The sequence below is a fragment of the Melanaphis sacchari genome, unplaced genomic scaffold (assembly GCF_002803265.2).
Source record: "Melanaphis sacchari strain LSU unplaced genomic scaffold, SCAv2.0 Contig221_pilon_pilon, whole genome shotgun sequence".
Lineage (NCBI taxonomy): Eukaryota > Metazoa > Arthropoda > Insecta > Hemiptera > Aphididae > Melanaphis > Melanaphis sacchari.
Window position 1 is genome coordinate 802,405 of NW_020271098.1, and position 24,769 is coordinate 827,173.

General features: G+C 31.1%; 1 protein-coding gene across 2 annotated transcripts in view; it reads left to right on the top strand.

Annotated features, from left to right (window-relative positions):
* The window catches only part of LOC112594231 (paired box protein Pax-6-like), a 46,115-nt gene extending 21,356 nt beyond the window's left edge, over window positions 1-24,759 (top strand). For both annotated transcript variants that reach the window (XM_025338914.1, XM_025338916.1), the window contains 7 exons: window positions 3,469-3,635; window positions 3,881-3,990; window positions 18,356-18,553; window positions 18,720-18,802; window positions 19,445-19,680; window positions 21,269-21,627; window positions 24,401-24,759. In XM_025338914.1, the coding sequence (XP_025194699.1) occupies window positions 3,469-3,635; window positions 3,881-3,990; window positions 18,356-18,553; window positions 18,720-18,802; window positions 19,445-19,680; window positions 21,269-21,627; window positions 24,401-24,489 (1,242 nt within the window). In that variant the 3' untranslated portion in view covers window positions 24,490-24,759. The remainder of the gene's footprint in view (window positions 1-3,468; window positions 3,636-3,880; window positions 3,991-18,355; window positions 18,554-18,719; window positions 18,803-19,444; window positions 19,681-21,268; window positions 21,628-24,400) is intronic.
* The last annotated feature ends 10 nt before the right edge of the window (window positions 24,760-24,769 follow it).

Sequence of the window (24,769 nt, forward strand, 5' to 3'; positions counted from 1 at the left end):
GTACTGCAGAGAGCAATTACAAATGTCTTTTATACCGGTGAACTCCGGGAGTCATTTGTTCCACGGCGTGTCCATTGTTCGACTATTATGTCACTGATGATGGAGAAAGATAATGTCCCTTTTTCAATAGAGGGACTATTGTTTTTTTTCCTCCTGTACAAAAATAAAAATAGGAAAAAATTCTCTTTTCTTTTTCTTTTTCTGTTTTTTTTTTTTTTTTTTTTTTGTAGTCGTTTCTGTGTTTTAATTTCCCTACTGAGAAAGTATTATGCAGCGTACATTTTTTCCCGTATCGTGAATTCAAATCCAATCAGATAAATAACAATCCCTACAGTTTATATATATATATATATATATATCGCGACAATGACGGAGACATTTCGTCTGTTTGATTTCTCCGAATTACTTCTGCGATGATCCAAACGTACACCCAAATCTACGTACATTTTTAATGAAAAAAACAATAAACAATAATTGTATTTTTCTAATTTAAGTTATCATCATACGCCAATAAACCAACTTAATCATTAATAATAATTAAACACAGTCTTTTATTGTGTAAATATTTTTATTATTATATTAATTGTGTAAGTAAAAATGTTAAGCTTCATTGTAAAGATATTGGTATGATTAATATGAAGGGTTATTGCAAGACGTGATCTAGTAACTATACACCTGCATACAAACACTTTCCGTTTAGAATTTTAGATATTTGAAACGTATTTTCTATAAAGTGTCGACACTAAAACTCAAATTAATATTCACTAATTTCTTTGATTGAATTTTTAACATATTTACACGTACCAATAAATTATGTCTATATGGTTTAAAATAATGTATCGAAGGACAATTTCAACCTTGTTTATAATTTATTATACTTCGTTTATTAAAACAGGTATATTCTAATATATTCCTAAAAAAATATTTCTTTCATAATCATTACGTATTTTATTGTTTTAAATTTTAATACATATTATACTAAAATTACCCTTGTGTCTGTAGTTAGCTAATTACAGAATTTGTTACCAATACGAATACAATATGAATTGTCAATTATATAAAAATATGTATTTTCCATATCTATATTATGTAGAATAACGAGATTAGAGCTAATCCATCGTCTAAATATATAAATTTACATTAAATAAAGGATACAAAATTAAATATTAACTTCGAAATGTATAAAAACTTTTAAAAACGTGCACTACTGCTTATATTTGAACATAATTATAAATATTTATAAAGATACGAGTATCGGAGTACATATCATATAGGTAGTAAGTTTACTTCTACGAAGATTTTAGCCTTTACCAAAAAACTAAAAAAATAACAAAATCAAACACTAAAATCGATAACTTATGTAATATAATGCTTTATAAATATTATCCTATACTCGTATATTATTTGAAACAAATCACATTTTTATAAAGTATTATAAAAAATAGCGTTTTCTATGTTTAATAATAAATTACGTTTCAAAGTTTACGCGATAGACGTGTGAAAATATTATACGTAATTATATAAAAATTCAAGAATGTGTGGTCGTGATATATAAGCATTATTATTATTATTATATATATATTAAGAGAAACTCAGATGATTGTTTATAGGCATACCAATGTGTTTATTTTATATGTGTCTATACATTTATATTATCTGAATCCACGTGGCGTTTAGGTGTAGTGTTTAGTATAACACGCAGAAAAAGTAAAATCTATTTCACATACCACGATGAGGGAGATAGAGTAAAAAGAGAAAATCAGAAACCGAAGGTAACGCGCCGTGTACGGTGTATATATTATATACAGTATGTATATCGTATATATATGTGTGTTTGCGCAGTTATAAAAACAGGAGGGAATGCGTAATCAAAGTGTGAAAAACCCCAAAGTTTTTCCGGCGTCAACGGCGACATTAGGCGACACCCTTCGGGACAGCGAGTGTTTATATATATATATATACACGGAGTGTTGTACGTGCGAGTCAGAGAGATAGAGAAAAAGAGAATGAGAGAAAACCGACAAACAAAACTCATGCATTATGGATTCGTCGGCCGCGCGACACATCAAGACTCGCGTGAAACCCTTCGGCTCGAAGCCGTCGCCGTGATACCCGTGCGTTTCTCCACACATACTCAAACACACTCGCACACAAATTATATGTATCGTGTCGATATATATATATATAACAATGTGACTCGACGTTACCGATTTATAATATATATATATATATAATATGTGTGTGTGTGTGTGTGTGTACTCGCCCTGCCATTTTTGTACAGACGCTGCGCCGTATAAATTGTCTGTGTAGAAATGAAGAAAAAAATATAACCACGACGACAATACAATCGACGGCTACGGAAATGTATTCCGGTCGGAAATTCGTGGTTATATACTTCGCCACGGCCGGCACAAAGGACCTCCGCCGCCGCCACGCGGAGAAAAAACCGAGTATACATATATAAGAATAGGAATAAAAAATAGGATTTATGGCCGAATATAGTAAATTATATTTATATATTATGTACATGGAATGAGAACGACAGTCTGTCTCTCGGTCTCGAATGCGCGCGCGCGCAAGACAATGGCGACGCCAGTCTGAGCGCATTAAATTGATTGGAAATTATTTTTTGACAATTTTCGAAATCATTATCGCTCACCCACTCGTCTGTTACAGCTATAGATGGCCACACTACAGACACCGCTGTTTGAATATCGCACATTTTACAGAGTATATCTGACGTGTATGTCGCGTAACACTAAATTGCCAGAAAAAAAAAATATTAATAATTCATCAACACATATCTCTCGTATACACGACATAGCTAATACACACGAAAACGTATATTACATACCTGATAACTACTATACACAGTCATGTCTTAAACTTTACGTTACTTTATTTGTTGGAAATTAATTCGATTTTAATGTTCCTAATACTCGATCACTAGTCATATACTCTCGGCAATAGCTTAATTAATAAATGAAATATTGCTGATTTCGAAATTATTAAAACTATTACAATAATATCTAATATTACATCACACACTTTAAATAAGCTACACATATAATATTAGAACTGCTATACGTCACACGTATTTACATAAACTGTTAGCATAGTATGATGAATATCTAAATTTTAAGGATTTTTACGATAAAATCGTATTGGATATAGACCCTAACCCCATGAAATCCGTGATCGTTTTTTTTTTCATGAAGCTCGTGAAATCATTGCAAACAAAAAATAAATACAGAGTGATCTAAATTTCGTGTTAAAAATTTTGTGTACATTCCTTAAAAAGAAACAAATTTTAAAGTTAAAACGCGTTCCCCAGCTGTTTTTGCGACATCTGCAGAATGATTCCGTTTATACACATATTACTCTTACATAGTAAATTATTATTATATTTAAATAGTCAAATTAATTTATATTAATAAAATAATTAACGATTGATTTACTGGTACACAGGTGTCTTCGATCAACCGCGTGTTACGTAATTTGGCGGCGCAAAAGGACCAGCAAACACCGGCGTCCGTGTCGCCGACATGTAGCAGCACGGACGCCGTGTACGACAAGCTGAGACTGTTGAACGGTCAAGCGGCGGCGGCCGGCTCATGGCCCAGACCCAATCCTTGGTGAGTAATATAATAATAATAATTCAATACCTATTTATGTATAACATAATATTGTATGCACGCGTATGTGATATAATACTATGGTATGTTTAATTTATAAATAAATATATATATATACACAGTATACACATAGGTGATCGCGTGGTCGATCGCACACGCGTCATCAACAATAATGATAATGTACCTTATACTGACGGTCACTGTCGTTATTTGTTTTGTCATTTAATATAATTATTTACATACAGGTACCCACCAGCATCTGGAGATAACCCGTTCGGTCCTCTACAACCAACCGGTCGGCTGAGTCCTAACGCCGCCAATTGTACCGTCTTGCCCGACATACTCGACAAAAAAGGTAAGACATCAACAATATTTATGATGCTTATATTATACATAACTGCATTGATCTGTTGGGCTTTAATTAGTTTTATTTCACGAGTGCTTTTACTCGTAAAGTTTTTTACGCGCTAGACAGGCCGACAATAGGATTTTCATATAAATATTGTGTTTATAAATGTATCTTACATACAAAATATATAACATAACATCGCGTAAATAATAATAAATGTATAATGGTTATCAGTACAGTCCGAGAATACAACTACCATATTAACATATATATAGGCATACTGATACGCCAAGATATTATAATAAAACTTTAACACTATATTTTATTTGATGGCTTGATGCTAATAAATAATATAGTGATGTTTTAATCCTATATGAAATAAATAATGATAATATTTTGTGTAACCCAACATTAAGTATGATATGGCATCGACTATTAACGAATCTATTACACTTAAATTGTATATTGTAAATACGACAATACGTTGTTAAAACTTTAAAAACGTTTCTATAAAATTAATTTTGAAAATTTTGAAACCTATTGATGACGTATGTTATTTATTATTTTTATCCCTTATTTATCGAATAATTCGCTTTAAACTTTAATGTTTCATCCATGAATTAAAGTTAAAGGAAAGTATTACTGCCGTGTACGTTATAGAAATTATTCCTTTATCTGAAATATACGAGTAATTGCTTATAAACCTTGATTTTAAACATAATTTATTAAACAAATGATTTTAAAAAGCAGACATAATGTGCCATTTACTTTTAAAATTAATTATTAAACAAAATAATTTGTAATTTATTTCTTCGTCTGCAATTCTATTCAAAAACCAAGAATGAAGACTTAAAAAGTTTTCAAATAATGATTATTTAATAAAAATAATTAATTGCAAAAGAAACAAAATAATAGTTATTATACGATATTTTTCAAACATATTTTACTACAAAAACAATTCAATAACGTTCATTTATTCTGCTTATATGGCGATACATAATAAACATCATATGTACCTACCTACTTGCGATCGTAATGTTTATTAATTACCTATTTACACCGCATTAACAAGTCCACATAATCATTATATATATTATTAAAACACCTTGTATGTATAAAAATATAAATATATTGATAAATCTTCTACAACTATTGGACCAACACCTAAATATTATTTGTACCTATTGCTAATGCATTTATAAATCTTCATTTCATCATATCCTGTGGGCGGGGTCACCGCGATGATAATATTGGGGGTTATACAAGAGGGCACCGACGCCGCTATGCCTTTCTATATACATAAAATTCCCCGGTCGGTATTTTTTATTTATTTATTTTTTTTATATGATTCTACTCAACTGACGCGCGCTTACACGAATACGCACGCGGTTGGTTTGGATATATTAAAAAAAAAAAAGTAAAAACCTATACTGGCTCCACAGTGAAACAAGAAAATATTGTATCAAAGCGAAAACGGAACTGTGGACGGGCAGAGGGGTTATTATATTTAGATAAAGGGATTGTCGACGGACGGGTGTGCGGTAGCATTACCGCAAAAAGGGTTTTCGGGCTCCTCCAAACGGTAACCATATTAAATTTTGCTGTAGCGCGGAATTCCGGTTTCAGCGTCGAAACAATATACGTATATATATATATATATATATTTACGCTGCAAATAAACGGCGGAATGCCAGCAGCCGAGCGGCCATCGCGCACCACGGCAGCAGTGGCGCCCCGAAATTGTACGCATATATATATAAATATCTATATATAATATAATAGAGATAATATTACAAGCTCAAAATAATATATCTAGTCACGTGTACGAAATACATATTATATTATTTTATTATTTTATACATAATATATATTTATAAATGATTATATGACTACGTTTTATCACATTAAGATACGTTTCAAAAAATGCCTGCAAACATTATAAAAATTATTTTAATAAACATTTAAAACTTTTCTACAACTTTGATAAATGTAATATAATATACTATAGGTAAATACTACATACATATGTATAAACAATTAAATTTGAAAATAATAAATTGATATATATATATTATATTTTATTCATAATAAAAAATACTGATACCACAATATTAAAAACAATTAAAATTATGAAATCCTTTGCAATATACTTACACATACCTATCAACAATCAAACAAAAACAAAAACAAATCTTTATAAAACATACATTTCTTTTATACATTGGTTTGTTATTTCGATTTTGATCCTTTAAAACGTAAAAATAGTAATATATTTAAATTGTAATTATTCATCAATTGTATCGCTAGCAACTATCGAGTTGAAAAAGTATTCTGTGGAATCAGGTTTAATACATGTAAGATTCTCTTAACTTCGTTAAGTTACAGAGGCATTCGCCTAACGCAGATAGGTTGTAGGTATAACTATATATCTAGTTAAACAATATATTATACAGGGATTTTTGGTTGATAGCATGCACATTAGTGAATACCCGTAAATATTTTTGTAGTTGTGCAATATTTTCATCGTCTTAACAAACCATGTACGGCTGTATATACACGTCACACGATAAACTTATTGTTAGGTACAAAACACAAATATATACTTCTAAACTGTCGAAGCGCAATAGTAGTAGGTAATATTTTAAAAAAGAAAAAATATTTGAAAAGTTGTTATAACAACTATAGAGCCATGAAGAGCGGAGAGAATCCTTACAAAATATATATTGTATATAGGTAATATATTTACATATATATTATGTCTTATACAATATATCAATATGTGCAAGGTGGGTACCTACTACCCACATATATAATAGAATATACCTACTAGGTAGTATTGTAAAGCCACATATAAGGTAGTATTATGATGTATGTATATATGTTATATTTTACACTGTGTAAGTACTTTGCGGCACAGGCCATTTTGATTGCGCGATGTATCTTATTTTTCTTGTTGTTCGCGGTGGTAAATAACACGCGGATGAATATAAAGACCGGGTGCACACGCCTGTGTACGTATACATAATATCAAATAATATATTATGAATATAACGTATATTATGTACATAATATAGCCACCGTGTTATATTATATTAATATGCGGACCCCGCACGCGGTATTGAATTGACGACGTGCTTCTCTCCCTCCACACCTCCGACACTCTCACACTGGCATATGCACTTATGTATTTTCAAAAACCCACCGACGTCCATTTAGCTGTAAATAATTTGCTTTGAGCCCTTCGCATGACGTGCGTGTGCCGCGTGCAGCTGAACGAATGACGTGTTATCATCGTGGTCCTTCGTCGGTTGCATGCACCTCTTTTCTTATGTACTTATTTATATACATAAAAAAACGTGACGAATGTCATTTGTATTAATATTATATTTAGTAAAAAAAATGTAATTCCTTAAAATATGTGAATGTCTAAAAGCGCGCGAGCTATAACGCTGCTAGTTATACTTTACCTGGATATTTCTTTATTTTACCCAAAAATCACATTGAATTAATATTATAAAGGGGATCCATATCACTATAGGATTTCGGTGGGGTTTGTATTTCAAAGGTATATAAATACACGTGTAAACGTGTTATGAGATACACTAATACCGGTATTTAGTAATTGTGGTATTTAATTAAATCCTACACGGCTGCACGGGTATTACTACTGCAAAGTTTGAAAATGCGATCATGCTTAACGCATTGAACCGTTATTACCCGTAATTTTTTGTGTTAGGTTCGGAATTCAGTATAATAGCTTTCAGTTCTCATACATATTATACTAAACTTTTACAAAATAGGTAGGCATTTATTAAAATTTATTTTAATAATTTTATTCTCACAAGATTTTATCACGCCAAATTTATGTCATGGCCGTAAAATTATATACCTATTATCAACATAAATACTAGGGCTACGAATTTGTTAAAAATATTATTAAATTTCCATGCGTTTTTACATTCATAAATTTAATAAATAGATATACCTATATTTTTTAATTTCAAAAAAATATTGTACGTTATACACTAAAATTAAAATAGTGTTCTGAATTAACAATTCATTTTTTACAATATTATTGTATTATTTAAATTACTGTTCTGTATTTAAAGATAACAATAAAAAATAGTACGTAATATTTTTTACTGAAATTTTAATTCATATTAAATATTTTAAGTGCTAGGCCAAATTATTTTTAGAAGCGATAACATTAATGAAATAAAACCCATTATAAACCTATTACTAATGTGTAAATTACCTAAAACAAAACTATAAAACTATAAGTCAATTTTGATGAAATAATATTTCAAGAAAATATTATGTATTATATGCTCAGAATTTCAAATATTAAAAAAAAATAATAATTTTTTGAGTATTATAATGTAAAACAAATTTTAGTCGATATTATTATAATAGCTTCAATGATTCACATAGATATATGATATTTACGTGTAGTTTAGATACCAAAAAACTTGGAAATCTACTAATTATATTTATTTATATGTGAATAAAATTAATTTTATACTGTAAACATACTAAAATTCCACATTTTGAATCTTTCATATTACATGATATTTTAAAAAGGATTTGTTACTTCAACAAATCAGTAGTCTGTTAAAGTTTAAAGCGTGTTTATGAACTAAGGAATTACTGTTCTTAGCGTTTACTTGAGATTTTATAGCTGAAGAGATAATTGTGTTCTGACGTGTTTGTACGCAAACTTTAATATCAACAACAGCTCATGTTTTTAATAATGAAAACTTTCGTATAGTCAACAACTTTTAGTGCCGATTTAAGTTGATTTGGCTTTTCTTTACTAATAAAACAAATAAGCCACCATTATCTTCGACATCAATAATAGGTTTTTATACCTAATTTTTAACGATTAATAATAAATTGTGTTTAATATAAATTTAATTTATTACCTTTAATTTTATTTAAATAAATTCAATTTTAAATTTTATATATTTAGTTAATACTTAGTAGGTACTTAGTACTTACTATTGAGTTTTACACGTATCACATTGATTAGTATAATGTACCCACTTCAAAAATATTACTTATTAGACAATTTTAAATTTACTGATATGATAAGTAATCTAATTTTAAATAAAATAACAAATTTGATTGCTAAACAATAATGATTACTACATTTTATTAACAATAGTATGTATACATATATAAAAATATATAGGCATTAGGCCTATGTGTAACAAAAAATAAATGTATCATAGGTCACGTAAAAATATATATGCGCGATAGAAATGCGGAAACGGTAAACTCTGCAATGTCGTGACTTTGTAGCATTTGTCGACTTCGATAAACCTCACTACCAACATCCTCGGAAGTAAATTTACATAATCACCTTGTACATTATGTATGTTCGTCTCGTGTGAGAAAACGCGGCACTATACTCGTATATATAATCATATAGGATATTTGTCACGGTATTTACCTGTTTTGTTCAAATTTTCTTGAGATTTCCGTTCTCTGTATACCTACAGAAACATTTCAGAATTTAAGTTTTTCCTATAAACTATATATACTTATTCAATTATATTGGTATATTATTTTATCTGTAACAAAACTGCGAGTATTATTAAATTAAATTTAATAGATAAAACATAAATATATGAATAAGTTGAACGATAAAAGCTATCATGTAATAATACCTTTGTATTTTTATTATAAACTGAATCTTTTATTTTTTTTTTTTAATGTCCAATCTAAATCGATGATACCTTGTGATATAACGAATATGTCCATACAATACTATTGTATGCGCTTTTTTGCAATGTCATAAAATTATATTATATAACCCATTCAATTCAGTATCATGTACTATAAACATTGTAAATAGGTAATTTAAGTGATACGGTGACGCTGCAGTAGTATAGCTGATTAATCACGTTAAAATAATGTAGTATGCGTATATAAAGTACATATAATGCCGTATATATTGTATAATCACTATAATGACCGTTTATTTCAATGAAAATTTCACGTGAACCATCCGTAAATTAATACTGAACAGTATACTATGTATAATACCTATATATAATCGTGCGTATATGTAGGACATGTAGGTAGGTACAGTATTAAACATTATATACCTATTATATTAAACATGTTCACCGTACACTCGTATTAGTTATAATATCCAGTGGTGCAACGGCGGAAAATGTTTAAACCGAACAAACGACAAAACAATGGTTGACGTGCCCCCCCCCCACCCTAAAAAAACCCACGAAAAAACCAAGTGTATATAAAACGTAACTTTCTGAATTTGACAATTCGTTTAAAAATAATTACGTCTCGTTTATTTTTGCCGACCGAGTGAAAGAGAGAAAGAGAGGGAGAGTGAATTAGAGTGAGAAGAGAAAGTGTGCTCGCGTGCGACAGCGGTGGCGACCGTTTTGCGCGGGAAATCTTTTACGGTTTGCTGGCCTCAGGCGCCGAAAAGGGTAACGTTGTTGCAGTTATTTAACGGGATATTCCTGTTTGTGACATGCTTTTGTAATGCCAGAGAGACAGAGTAAGAGAGAAAGAGACCCTGCGCTTTAATCCGATTAAAAATTATCAAAAGCCGTTGCCTCGCGGCTTTTCCAGAAACAATTTAAATTGCGCCTACACAACTGTCTCATAGTCCCTTGTCTCCGCCCCAACTGCTGAGGCGACGGCGCAGCACTTGTGATGATATTATATGTATACACAATAATAATGTGTATAAGTTTGTGTGCATCGGGCGGAGCGTGCGCGTCGCGCACTAAGTTCAACATCAAATATTATAATTTTTCATACTGCAGTCTATATACGTAATACTATCAAATCACGCAAACGATTTTATGGTTTTATGCATATATGGACGACTAATACAACTATATAACAGTCTATAAATGATACACTATTAAGACATATGTTAGCTAATGACTACAGGTCACATAATAACATCGTAAAATGTATTATATCGTGTGCGGTTTACTGCAAGTTTTTTTTTTAAAATACCACTGTACATTTGTCTAGTAAGAAAAACAAATTTCGTAAATATTGCTTATTGCTGCACGTAAAAGTCAATTGTTCCCGTGCCAGATCACGCGTATATACCTATGTACCATATAAATATAGTACAATAATATATTATATATACGTCATATTGAATTGTAATCGATTGATTACTTAAGGATGCGTAAATACTAAATAGTAGCAACGCACGTGCTTGAGAGCGACTTTTTTCCCCGCTTACATCGCGACGCATACGTACAATAATATAAATAATAGTAATAATAATAATAAAATGTATATATTATTATATTATATTATGAAAGACCTCTTGTCGCCGCCGCCGCCGTCATAGTTATATTGTTTCGACGACCACGACTGCACAGCACGCGTTGCATTTCAACGACGCGCACATAGCGAATCGCACGCACGTTAACGAAATAATATTATTGTTATATATGTATTTGTAAAATCCGATTAATAGCATTGTGTTCAACCAATCGAGAACCGCGTCGGCCTCGGGAGTCACTGCGTATGGCTCACTGGAGCGTCGTTAATCGCGCGTCCGCCGTTATATATGTTTTTACTCCGGGCGCGTACGACTATAATAATTACATAGTACAATTCTATAATATACTATGGCCGCAATAGCTATATTATTATATTATGTTTGAAATTTATATACGAAAATAAATATATACTTATACTTCGTATAGTAGCTCCGCAGTACATAATGCCGTAGGAATATGTATATAAAACCCCGTATTTGGCCTCAAAGATTTTTGTTTTACGGACCTTGACGAATATGACCACGCGTTCGCACCGTAGCATAATATAACGCGCGCGAAGGGGTCTTGCGTGTAAATAATAATAAAGACGGAGGCGAAACGTAATTATGTTCGATTGGATTATAATATTATCTCGTAATTTTCCTCTCGGTATACTTTCTATACACATCGAGCAACCCCTCAAAATTACACCCGCACACACATAAATACACAGTGAACTTGAGCATTTGAGCGCAGCACTTATTGCGCGAATCCGAAACCGTAAATGGTGAATACCGATATCGATACATCAATAAAATAGGTAGTATCACGCTGTGACATCGTAAGATTTAACCTATAATACGCTATGTTCATATTCATAACATTCATAACAGTCTTAAATAAAAAAATCGTATAACAGATACGTCCATAAAGGTTAGCCTTTGAGTTTTATATAATAGTCATCCGTAAATAAAATACTCTATAAATATTTCTATTAACCATTGCGGGGTCCCGTATAACACCATGTTAATTGTTTGACGGTCGACACATATTTCTCTGTATGCGAGTAACGTAGTCTTTATAGTACGAGTACAGCTTATTATAGTTTGTGCACAATCAAAAACTAAACGCCACCGAGTCTTTCGTCGTATTATATAGTTTATAGGACCTATAGAATTTAGCTGTTTGTCTGTCCGTTTATAGTTTTCGCTCCCATAAATTAAGCCGCCCGCGGGAACACGCCCGATTAGTGTATGGTAATAATGTACGTATACTTACCTATACTACATATTATGGTTCTGTGCTTCTACTTACCACGAGTTTTTACTCGAGGGTACGCTATATTGTACAATATTGTAATATGATAATAATGCGATATCGGTCCTTTGGTCATACGATTACAGATAGCGAATCTACGAGCTACACACACAAATGAGATAGGTATATATTATATTATATGATATAATATTACACAGACACGAGCGCATACCGTGCAACCACCGCGGTGTGACGGCGATCCATTTATTGTACGACGACCCTCGGCAGCGGTGCGGTTATGATAACAGCGATAGTTTATATTATAGGTATATATATATATATGTGTGTGTGTGTGTGAGTGTGTGTGTGTTCGGTGTCGGTGGTGACCATCAATCCTGACACATATAATATAATATACCGTCGGCGGGCGTTACCGCTAGCGCAGTATATATATATATACCTACCAATATATTATAACCGTAATAATTTCCCTCTCTCGGTTCGCCTCTCCTATCCGTACACCTACCTCATCATATATAATATACTGCTACAGCCGCACCAGCGGAGCTCGGTTATTCTACTAGATAAGCGAACACACACGCATATATATATATATATTTGTATATATACCATGACGTACTGCTGCTATATGCGCCTATAACCTAACGCGGTTACAAAAACATTGTTTGCCGCCCGCCACCTATATATACGCGACATATCTGCTGGTTGAATAATAGTGTGGCGTATATACATATATTTATGTATATAATAATAATATGTACCTCTCTACCTACATAATATACAGCACGAGACCGATACGGCAACGCTACGACGCGTATTATATATATATATATGTACGTGGCAATGAAGACGCGGTGAAAGAACGAGATGAGGATACAGCAGAGAGAGAGAGAGAGAGGAGATAAAGAGACGGAAGGATGGATGACGTTGGGGCGGAACGGAGGGTAGGATGGGTGAGAAACTGTCGGTGAGTAGGATCCCGAGGAAAAGTCGCGGGGGCGCGTGTGTGTGATAACGAGCGTGGCCGCCGCCGCGACGTTATTTAACCGACGGGCCGCCCAAATGAATGGGAAGCGTTCGAGTAGAAAGTTGCCGATAAGACGGAACGAACGCATTTCTACGGTACGTATATATATATATATATATATACATACATACATATATATATTAAACGCTCGCTCCGACCTCTCTTCTGCCGCTGTCGTCGTCCCGAGCGTCTCTCTTATCGTCGTCAGGGCGCGTGCGCCGCCCACCCACTACCATAATATATATGGCTGCTGCAGGACTATCATCTTTATATTATATATATATATATATATATATATGTGTGCGCGTGTGTGTGTGTGTGTATGTGGGTGTATGTGGATGCTTAGTGAGTTTGGCGCGACAACTGGTCCCCGTGGTGAAAAACCTAGCACCCCCTTCAATATTTTCCGATCCCTCCAGCCGTTCCCTCCGTCTATCGTCAAAGAGATTTCTCGATACCGTTATCCCCACACCAATGATCTTTAACCGAACGTTATAGTAATATAGTGTATCATAGGTATATATTTTTCTAATGCAATATACGATATGATACAAACGGGTTCTTACACATGAATATGCGATCTAATACGACCGAAACCTATAATGTCATTCTGTGTATTACAAATTATAATACTGTATACCTTTATCTATATAGTCTATAGGTAATTAATACCCACTCATTAATGACGTCAATTATTAAATTGTTCGCGCAAAAATAGCAATTGATCTGTAGCGGTCAACAACCGTTTGCAAATATATCCACACGTCAATAATTTATTTTTTATACAAATAATAAAAAAATGTATTGGCTATTTAAAATATCCATGTAAAATTGTGTAATTATGATTTATAATTTTAGTTGAATATTTTGATATCAATTTATATGACTTATCAAGTTACGTTCGAAATATCCTATCATATATATTATTAATATATTATTATATATTAGCAACAAAAGTTCTTTATTTTTTTATAAAAAAAAAATCAGATATATTTAATAATTTTTTGGCTAACAATTGACGCGTATCCGATAATACATGTTTTTATATATTAATGTTAGTAGCATAATAGCATTGTACACTAACCGTTTTCGTTGTAGTTTTTACAAGTATATAAATCGTATTATATGAGTATCTACAGTGAAATAAAGGTGAAGAAAAAACAATGGAATTAAACATGATATTATTGACAAATTTTCCTGCGTGTGTGAAGAACGTTTATCGTGTGTTGCACCACACTAAATTTTTGAACCTCGGGGAGTATCGGTGGGAGGAAAAGAGTGGCGTAGTTTTAAACGGTCCCGCGAGAAAAGGGGTTTTACAAATATATAAATGCGGTGTGCGTGCGTTGTTATTATTATTATTAACGAGAGATTTTTATTTATCTTTTTTTTCGCACTGAGTAGACCGCGTTTATGACAGTGACAGTATATATTATGTGTACAATCCAGTATGATATAATAATACATATATACCTAACGTATATTTATAGTTGTGTATATATTACATACGTGTATATTGCGTGTACACGGTGAAAATCGTACAAAGACACACACACATAGACACGCTGCCCACCCCCCTTACTTATACTAAAAACACACACCTCCGGACCGATTTTTGTCACGCCGGCTGTTATATATATATAATATATATGCGCGAATGCCGTGTGGATCGAACGCGTTATGCGTACGTATATTTATTATTATACGTACAATATCGCGTGTGTAATATATAAATTTTAAAAAAGCCCTTTTTTCCACGACAGACGATCGGCACAGAAAAGGATGGCGGGTGAGGTATGTATATATATATATATATAGGGAGACAAAAAAAATGTGTATATATATAGTATATACGGTCGAACCCCTTGTGTCGCGCGATGTACCGTCCCCCAAATCCGACCCGCCGATCCGCGCGGTCCAATGAACAATTTGAACCCCCTAAAAGTCGGCCCTTGCACACACACACACAAGCGTAACGAGCAACGACGTACTTTTGTGTGTGTGTGTGTGTGTGTATCTGTATATATCTATGAGCGCGAGTATATTTATATATATATATAGAAAGGAAAAGAGAAGGGATGCTGTAATAATCATCTCTCCGATTTAGGGATGGACTGTGACTGCAACGATTGTATATATGTACCTATATATACATATAGCAAGAGGCCTGAAGCCACAGGAGGTGCAGTGTATATGTACATATATATAGGCAGTCTTTCACATCATAAACTCGGACCTTTGAAATAATTGTTTTAGTTAATACAAGTCACCATGCAAACAATATAATATAAATACATACAACATATACAATAATATACGACGCCGCGTGATATGTCAACTTTGCCAAAATATTGATGCGATGTGAATAATATTATGTTCCTCCCATATTAATAAATATAACATAATGCCTATATCAAAAAATGGGTTATCGACCTGTGTAGTTTTTCCGTTTTCCTGTGCTAGCTTTTTATGTTACAACACAAGACACGTCACCCTACGTCAAGCTTTTAAACAAAATTTCAGCATCTAATATACAAATAAATCATCTTATATGTCTTACGTAGTACATATTTTGATATAAATTTCAATAACACGTAAAGACAAACTACATGAACGCGTTTGTACGTGTTCATAATGAAATAATGTATTTTGGAAATATTTAAAGTTTTTAAACAATTTAAACAAGAATATCATAAACGAATCACTATTCTAACAATAAATTAAATACTTATTACTATAAGTATACTTTATTTGTAAGCCAATTAATGTTATTTTTACTATATACTACTCGATATGCACGTGCACTCATATGTCATATATGTATATAACACTCTATGTATGGAAAAGAAACTGTAAGTGCTAAACAAACTCAACTATATTTTAATGATAAGTTTTCGTGATTATTTATTTTATTTATAATACAAGTACTTATCATTTTAATAAATTGTTCAAAGAATTTTCCACCCTATGAATTTTAAAACTTTCTGTTTATACTGTTAAACCACGGTTTACGTTTACCGCCTACATTGTTTAAAGATTTAATGAATCTAAACTTGAGTCTCAAATGTATGGTGTGTATACCATAATGACAAATTGATATATATTACCATTTAGTATTCGAAAATAAACGGAAGGACACTATAATAGTATAATAAACATCTACTCTACCAAGTACCATCCAATAATAAAAAATATGTATCATTTTATTCATTTGACATTGTTTTTCTAAGAAATTCGATTAACCATATTTTGACACATAGGTAATTATTTTCTTATTTTTGAGGTTAAATTAAAAAATGAAACTTGTGTTATAAATAATTTAACACTTCAATTAAGTAAATTCCCTCACTGCAGACAGTACAAGTGACAAATTTAAAATCAAACAAGACGGCGTCGTATAGTTACAGACTTAAACTATTATTTTACTTACGTGTAAAATAATATTATACGGAGTCTCTTACAATGGCACCAATTAGAAGATGTCTCTGAATGGGAAAATCAATTCGTCACATTTAAATTACGGCTGCAGCGACGACATACCAACATATAATTCGTTTGCGTCAGTGTGTACCTATCTGTAAACGGTACCTAGAATTAATGATAATTTATTATTTATTATCGAGAAATTTGAGGGAGTTAAAAATTATATTATATAGTTATATAAATTGTAATTATTTATAGGAACGTAAGTCCGCACACAAGCAATGGAAGGTTAACCCACATTGCCTTTTTTTTGCATCTAGGTCTATTAACACCTATTAGATTCATTGAATTAAAAATAAATTTACTTTAGAAAACTTCTGAAATATAAAGTGTGATCAAAAAACTATAATTAATAAATACTTGTCTTATTCTCAAAAAATTAATATTTATGTTTAATACTAATATTTATTTCATAGCCCTCTCTATAAAAAAATCCTGCGTATGAGCCTATAAAAGAGTACCGGAAGAGGGGAATTTAAAATTTCAATGTAAATAATAATAATCTCATGAAAACAACTTATAAATTCGATGCCAAAAAGAAAACAATTATTTCTTGCCTAACATAAGGAAAAATATTTATAACGTATTATTATATAAATAGGTAGGTATGAATGGTATGATATTCGTTAAAAATGTATAACTGTGGTATAAACAGTCGTACAAGAATATTTATAGGATGTATAGATTTATATAAAACATACGAGTATGATTTTACATGGAATATATTGTAACCTTTACGTACACTACAATTATACAAGTAGCATTGGTGTCTATAAATATAGACATTTGGACATTTGGTTTCAAGCACTTACCTAATCACTTCGTTTTTTGCGACGACTAAACGCGAAACTTTTCTGTTATCTTGTACAACCAAATTTACTTTATACCTATGTTTATACTCAATTATATCTTTGTTGGTTAATATAAAATACCACTGCAGATAAACTTACATAACACACAAGACCTTATAGTTCAATTTTCGTCTTTCGAATTAGAAAGAAAAAAGAAAAGAGACTCTTATAAAAATTAGTGTCCCTTAAAATTATTAAACTCAATCTAACTTGTGGGGAAGAATGTCTCCGAGCCCCCAACAATCAATCCTCAACTATATAATTATAATATTTTTTTTTCTAGTAACATTTATAAATAATTAAAATCAATATTTTCAATAATCAATGTTTATAGTTAGATATAAGTAAGAGTCGACAGTAATAATAAATTATAATAAGGTCATAATTACTGTTAATAAAAAATAAATCAAATTTCTATCGTTATTGTATTTTAACATCTAATAATAAATCGGATCCAAACTTAATAGTTTTAGACTTGGACGGAGGAATGGGATCTGACGAAACTTGCACGTCCATCGGGGATAATTCCAATCACGACGGTTCTTTGATCGGCGGAGCCACCGGATCGGCCAACGATGACGATCAAGCACGACTCAGGTTGAAGAGAAAACTGCAAAGAAACCGCACGTCGTTCACCAACGACCAGATAGATAGTTTGGAAAAAGGTAAACATAATATATTATACAGATGTTACAACATTTGTATAGCAGTTTTCATGTATTAGTATAGGTATACTATATAGTATTGTACCATAAATGATAAACTACATTTATTATTTTTGCTCTACCGTGTAAAAACACTATAATAACCGATAACTGTGTTTATATTTAGAATTCGAACGGACACATTATCCAGATGTATTCGCTAGAGAAAGACTCGCTGGGAAAATCGGATTGCCAGAAGCAAGAATACAGGTAAACGTCACTTTTGTTCTGTTTATGAATGCATAAAAGGGCTAAAAAAATATTCGCAGAGAGATATAAAAGTTTACTGGCAAACTCGAGGAATTTCGGTTTTATTTCAACATGAAAGTTTTTCATAAAAGTTTAAAAGACCATCCACGAACGTCTCTCCTCTTATATGTGTGTGTGTGTGTATGTTTATATATATTTATATGTCCATTTGTAGAAACTCTAAATACGTGTATGTATAAATGCGTTATTATTTATTAGGTACTATTATTTTAAAAGAAAAGGCTCGTTGCAATCGAAATAACATTTATAGAGTAATCGTTTAAATATATATTCACATATTATTTCGAAAATTAAAAATTTTTACTTTTTCCATCTTTATTATTTTTATGTTTTAATTTTTTTTTTTATTATACTCATTTAAATTAAAATTCTGATGCAGAATATTATTTAAGTACTATAAGTTTTATTTATTAAGTTATTTATAATAATCGGATTTTAAACCAATGTAGATAGCTAGTTTATGTTTTCATGTTAAACATTTAAAAATATAAAAAAAATTAAAAATTACGAAATATTACCCTTAGGGCGAATTATTTTGAATCACTTTATGATATTATAACGCTATCGGTTTATGATTTGAAGGTATGGTTTTCGAACCGCCGGGCTAAATGGCGACGTGAAGAGAAACTACGTACCCAACGACGTCCAAATTCCAACCAAAACCAATCGATGGACCCGCAAAATCAACAACAGCAGCAGCAACAACAACAACAGCAACAGCAACAACAATCTTCTCCGAATAGGATGAATGGTTTTGCAAACAATCCAGATACCAATCCAAATATGTACACAACTATCGGAAACCACGACACGTTCAGGTATGTACAATTTACATAATATTATTATAAGTACCTAACTAAATAATTGTATCTGTTAAAAAATATTCCTTTTAAAATCTGTATATACCTACTTTTAGCACTCGTCAGTAAATCAGTGTTTATTTTATATTATATATTTTAATTTCACGGAGATAAATATAAATTTACAAAAAAATAGGAATTGATAATGAATGAAACAAACTTTAACAATTATTTTAAATTATATAACCCTGTTGGTGTGTGCGCATTATAAACAAAGTACCAAACTTTAAAATTAAAATGTTTTAAATTGTCTCACTAAAACTCTCAGTAATCTAAAAAAATAACTTTTAATAGATATTTTGTTCTTTTTAAAGGTTAAATTACTCCTATAGGTTTTCAATTATTATTTGTTCAAATAACTGTTTTCATATTATACAGAAACAAACATTTTCTTTGTTTTCAAGAAAAATTACATGTAATGAAAAATTGTAAAATATTAAATAACGAATTATAAGATATAGTTATAATTATATATGTAAGTACCTACAGAAATGCATTATGATTATATACCTTTTACTTACTACTTGCAATTTCTAACAAAAGATTATTAAAAGTACGATTATCGTCGACATTTCCTAGAATATTTTTAATATAAGAATATTCTATGAAATAATCTCGCAGTTTCCTTCAAGTTTTAATCGAAATATTTTTTCCTGACTGGCAATTAATAATAATAATTGAAAACTAATTGGAAAGCATTGTCTAGGTACTCAAAAAAAAAAACAGATTGTTTTAATTATCCGAAAATTATTGCTGCATCGATTTTTTCCATACATGTATTAAGCGTTCATTTGTTAAGTACTTAAAAAAAAGTGAATGTTACATAATGCCCATCTATTATATTATAAATTAGGTACTTATACCCTTATTTAAAGTCACAAAACAACCAGATAAATAGCTTTGTAAAAATATAATGTACACATGTATAATATAAAGTCGGGATTTAATTTTAACTACTTCACCGATTTTTATAGAAAATAATTCATTTAAAATCAATAATATGTATAATGTATAATGTATTAATTTATAATATTATATAGTTAGTACCTAATAACAATAATAACTACAATAGTTCTATTAAGACATAGCGTATCATACCACCAATTTTAGAGTGCAAAAACATTCATATTGAAAATAAGTAGTTTTAAATGATAACTCGTTCTATTTAGTGGTTTCATAGAGCAAAATCACTGATATCACGCTGAATAACACGGTTTAAAGTAAACAACTAAACAATATTTCAGAAATAACCTCATATTCGTTATTTCAAAATAGTCAATACCTAGATTTAAAAAAAATATAATTTTTCGAAAAAAAACGTAAATAAATGTATCTGTGTTTTGCGTGTTTAAATAATCAGAAGATCAGTATTCAAAACGTAGATAAAATTATCTCCAAAATATTGTTGTTATTATTTAAACGTATTGTTTTGTTAATAATAATTTATTGTGGTTGTAGCACCTAACCATACTCTAAAATCATTTATACTGTTAATATTACTGCTGTGCGTATGTCACTTAATTTTTTCCACTCGTGTTCTTTTCAGTCCGATGTCGATGAATTTTGGTATGCCCGGCGGCAACAACGATAACGGTCTGTCGCTGCCAATCATGGGTGGCCATCACGCCATGTCCGGCGGCGGCGGCACCGACCAGCGGGACGCGTACGGCTGCATGTCCAGGCCGACGTACGACACATCGCCACCGCTGGCCATCGGCGCGCCCGGCTACCTAAGGCCGCCTGTGTCGCCGACGTCCAACAACAGCAGTCCACCAACTCACCACGCGGCCGCCGCCGCAGCAGCCGCCGCCGCTGCCTACCATCACCATCCGCCTCCCATAAACGGTCACCATTCGCACCACCACGCGCACCACCAATACAACATGAATGGCTCAAATTCGACAGGTACCTATCTACATTTAATGTTAAATTGTTGGTGAATGTACACCGGGGATTCGTAACAAATATTATATAGAATCACTGAATAACTATTAACTATTGTTCATGCGGGGTGGGTCGAACTTAAGTTCGAACTTTGTTTTTTTCATCAGATTATTCCGAGATCAGACTCGAACTCGAATCTATTTTTTATTTCGATTTTTTGCGGACATTTTAAACTTTCAAGACTTAAATTAAACGTATTTAACCATTTTCATTTTAAACAATAATATTCCTACTCTGTTTTAACCGATAAAAACTTTATGACAAATACTAAAAATAAAAATAGTAGGTAGATACTATGAGATACAGCTATTTATATTTCACAAAACATTTAATTATATTTATTCTATTTTAGTATTTTACTTTGAATTATTGAATAAATGATTTTTTTTTTAAAACGTTGATGCAATTAAATTGAAATTCGAAGTAGTAGGTTATGAGTTATTAAAGATTAAGTTAAAAGTTATAACTAATACCAATAGCTATAGCTAATACTCATGATTTGTATATCACAGTAATCAATATTAATTATATTAACATTCTATAATGTGTAAGAATTGTCTGAATATGATAACTATAAATTAAATGTAAAAGTGATATGCGGAAAACCACTCGTCCCTTATAATTATATTAATATATACCTATTGAACATTATGCCTTTAGTATAAACAATTATAATCATAATTCACATCATAACAAATGGCAATATATTGATGTAAACATTCAATTACAAAGACGTGACTTAGGCATTGAAAATTTGTATATCATTAAATAAAATACAAAAACAAATTCCTAAATATTTTTTTTTATGCTGTAAAGCCCATCTACCCTGTCTTAAATACGATTACGATTGTACTGATCGGAATTCAAGGGTATAATTTACACGGGTATGCTGGTTTATTGAAAACAGTATTAAGTACCTATCTATATTCATATAGTTTAACAATATTGTTGACCAATAGACAACAGGGTAAAAAATACTTTAAATTCTTAACCTATATTTGTACTTACATTCAATGCTATTACTTATTTCAATATTTCGGCGCCTGATGATATTGCAGCGAATGATTGATACTTACCTATGTAATAGATACTATATAGCTATGTGATACCTATATAATAACCATATTACACTAACTATATAAGTATAATATACTATTGAGGAATATTGCCATAACATATATATTTATATATGTAAGCTCAACTGAAAAAGAACTTTAGAAAGGGTTTGTCTATCCCAGAAGCGCCAAGTACCAAAAAGTTTATATCGTAATTTGTGAACTAAATCGTGAGCTATATCTTAATACTAGCTATCCTCACATACTACTTTATCCTATAAATGCTAATATTTAACGAAACGCGTGTAGATAAAATTATATTTTCGGTTTTCTGATATTTGATGTAAAATGGTAATTTCGACTTATCAACCTTACATAGCTGTCCCACCCTGCGTCGCTTTTTTTAACCATTTAAAAGCAGCGTTTTTTCTTTAAATTTTTTTTTTATATATATTGACCCATATTTTGTATCCTTTTCTTACTTAACTAAAAACCAACAACTTATATATGAATAAAAAACCATGAAAAAGTTTTGTACTGTTTAACTACATCAATTATTCTCTAAAATAATAACTAATAATCGGAAATACGAATGAAAAATAATATAAAAATAATGTACTGATTATTTAAAAAATTAATAACTCAGATTTTCATTCCAGTCATAAAAACTAAATTTATATGATATAGAAACTATAATCAGTGCCGGGGAGAGGGGAGCAGGATCTTTGCTCAAGGCTTAGAATTTTTATGAGGGCCACGTGACTAGAAACCTACACTTTTTTTATATATAAATTTCTCAATTGTGTACGAGTGTACATGTTAATATAGCAAATAATATTTTATTAAGGATAAAAATTCATCAGAATACTTTTATCGTGTACATTTTACACTATATGTGTGAAAATATATAATATATATTTTAATGTATGAAATTATCAGAAAGTATTTAAGTACAACCTTACAATAATTTGTAGCTCATTTTGACGGGGCCCTCGCAAATCCTAACGCGTAAAATTGTGAATTGATGCACAATAAAATAAAATAATATAATGTATTTAAAAAATTTTGTCGAGTAATAAAAAAATAACTCACAGCCTTATAATATCATTTCAAGAAGTCCCGATTACGTAAAAATAATTTTTTGATTTTAAAGTAGATATATTTTGTAGTTACATCAATGTTTTAATCAGTGGTATCGTTAGGACTGCGCAAAATATACATTTGCGTATTTCAAATTTAATATTATTGTTTTGGTCTACTTTTAAAATATCTCGACCTGAAACACGTACAAACGGAGTCTTAGGGGTTCAACCCCTCCCCCATTCGAAATTTCATAAAAATTATCGAATGTTTTTTTTACAAGGTGAAAGTGATTTTCGTTCAATAAACTTTTCATTAGCTACCTACATAAAAGTGTATGAAAATTTTTAACCTTAGATCCCATAATCCCCAAAACATTTATCGTGTACGCGCCTGCTTGGCTTGAATAATAAATAAATCCCTGACAAGAATTGTGACCTGCGCAAAAACATGCGTATTAAAGATAAAATCTGAAACAATGCCATCAGTTATGACGGATGTACCGTTAAATATATTTTAATCCGTTTAAAAAATGTAAACAATATAAATAATATTCAATAAGTATGATTCATAATATTTAATATTTTTTAACTTTGCAGGTCTCATATCACCTGGAGTTTCGGTACCGATCGCCGTACCGGGACACACGACCGACTTGTCTTCGCAATACTGGCCGCGCTTGCAGTGACATCAGCTTGTCAAATAATGTATTATTCTGAGCTGATTTCGGGCGTGTGTGTACAGTCAATGACGCCGTGCAATTTTCCGCGAACCGATAAATTATTGTAAAAGTTATGTATTTGTAATATTATTATAATTTATAACACATTAGACGTATCTGCTGACGAACACGACGTGTTAGACGAATACCAGCGATACCCTTGAATATTTATAACATGTAATTGTAATTATTAACACTTAATAACATAATATTATTATCATTATTTATTATTATTATTATTATTATA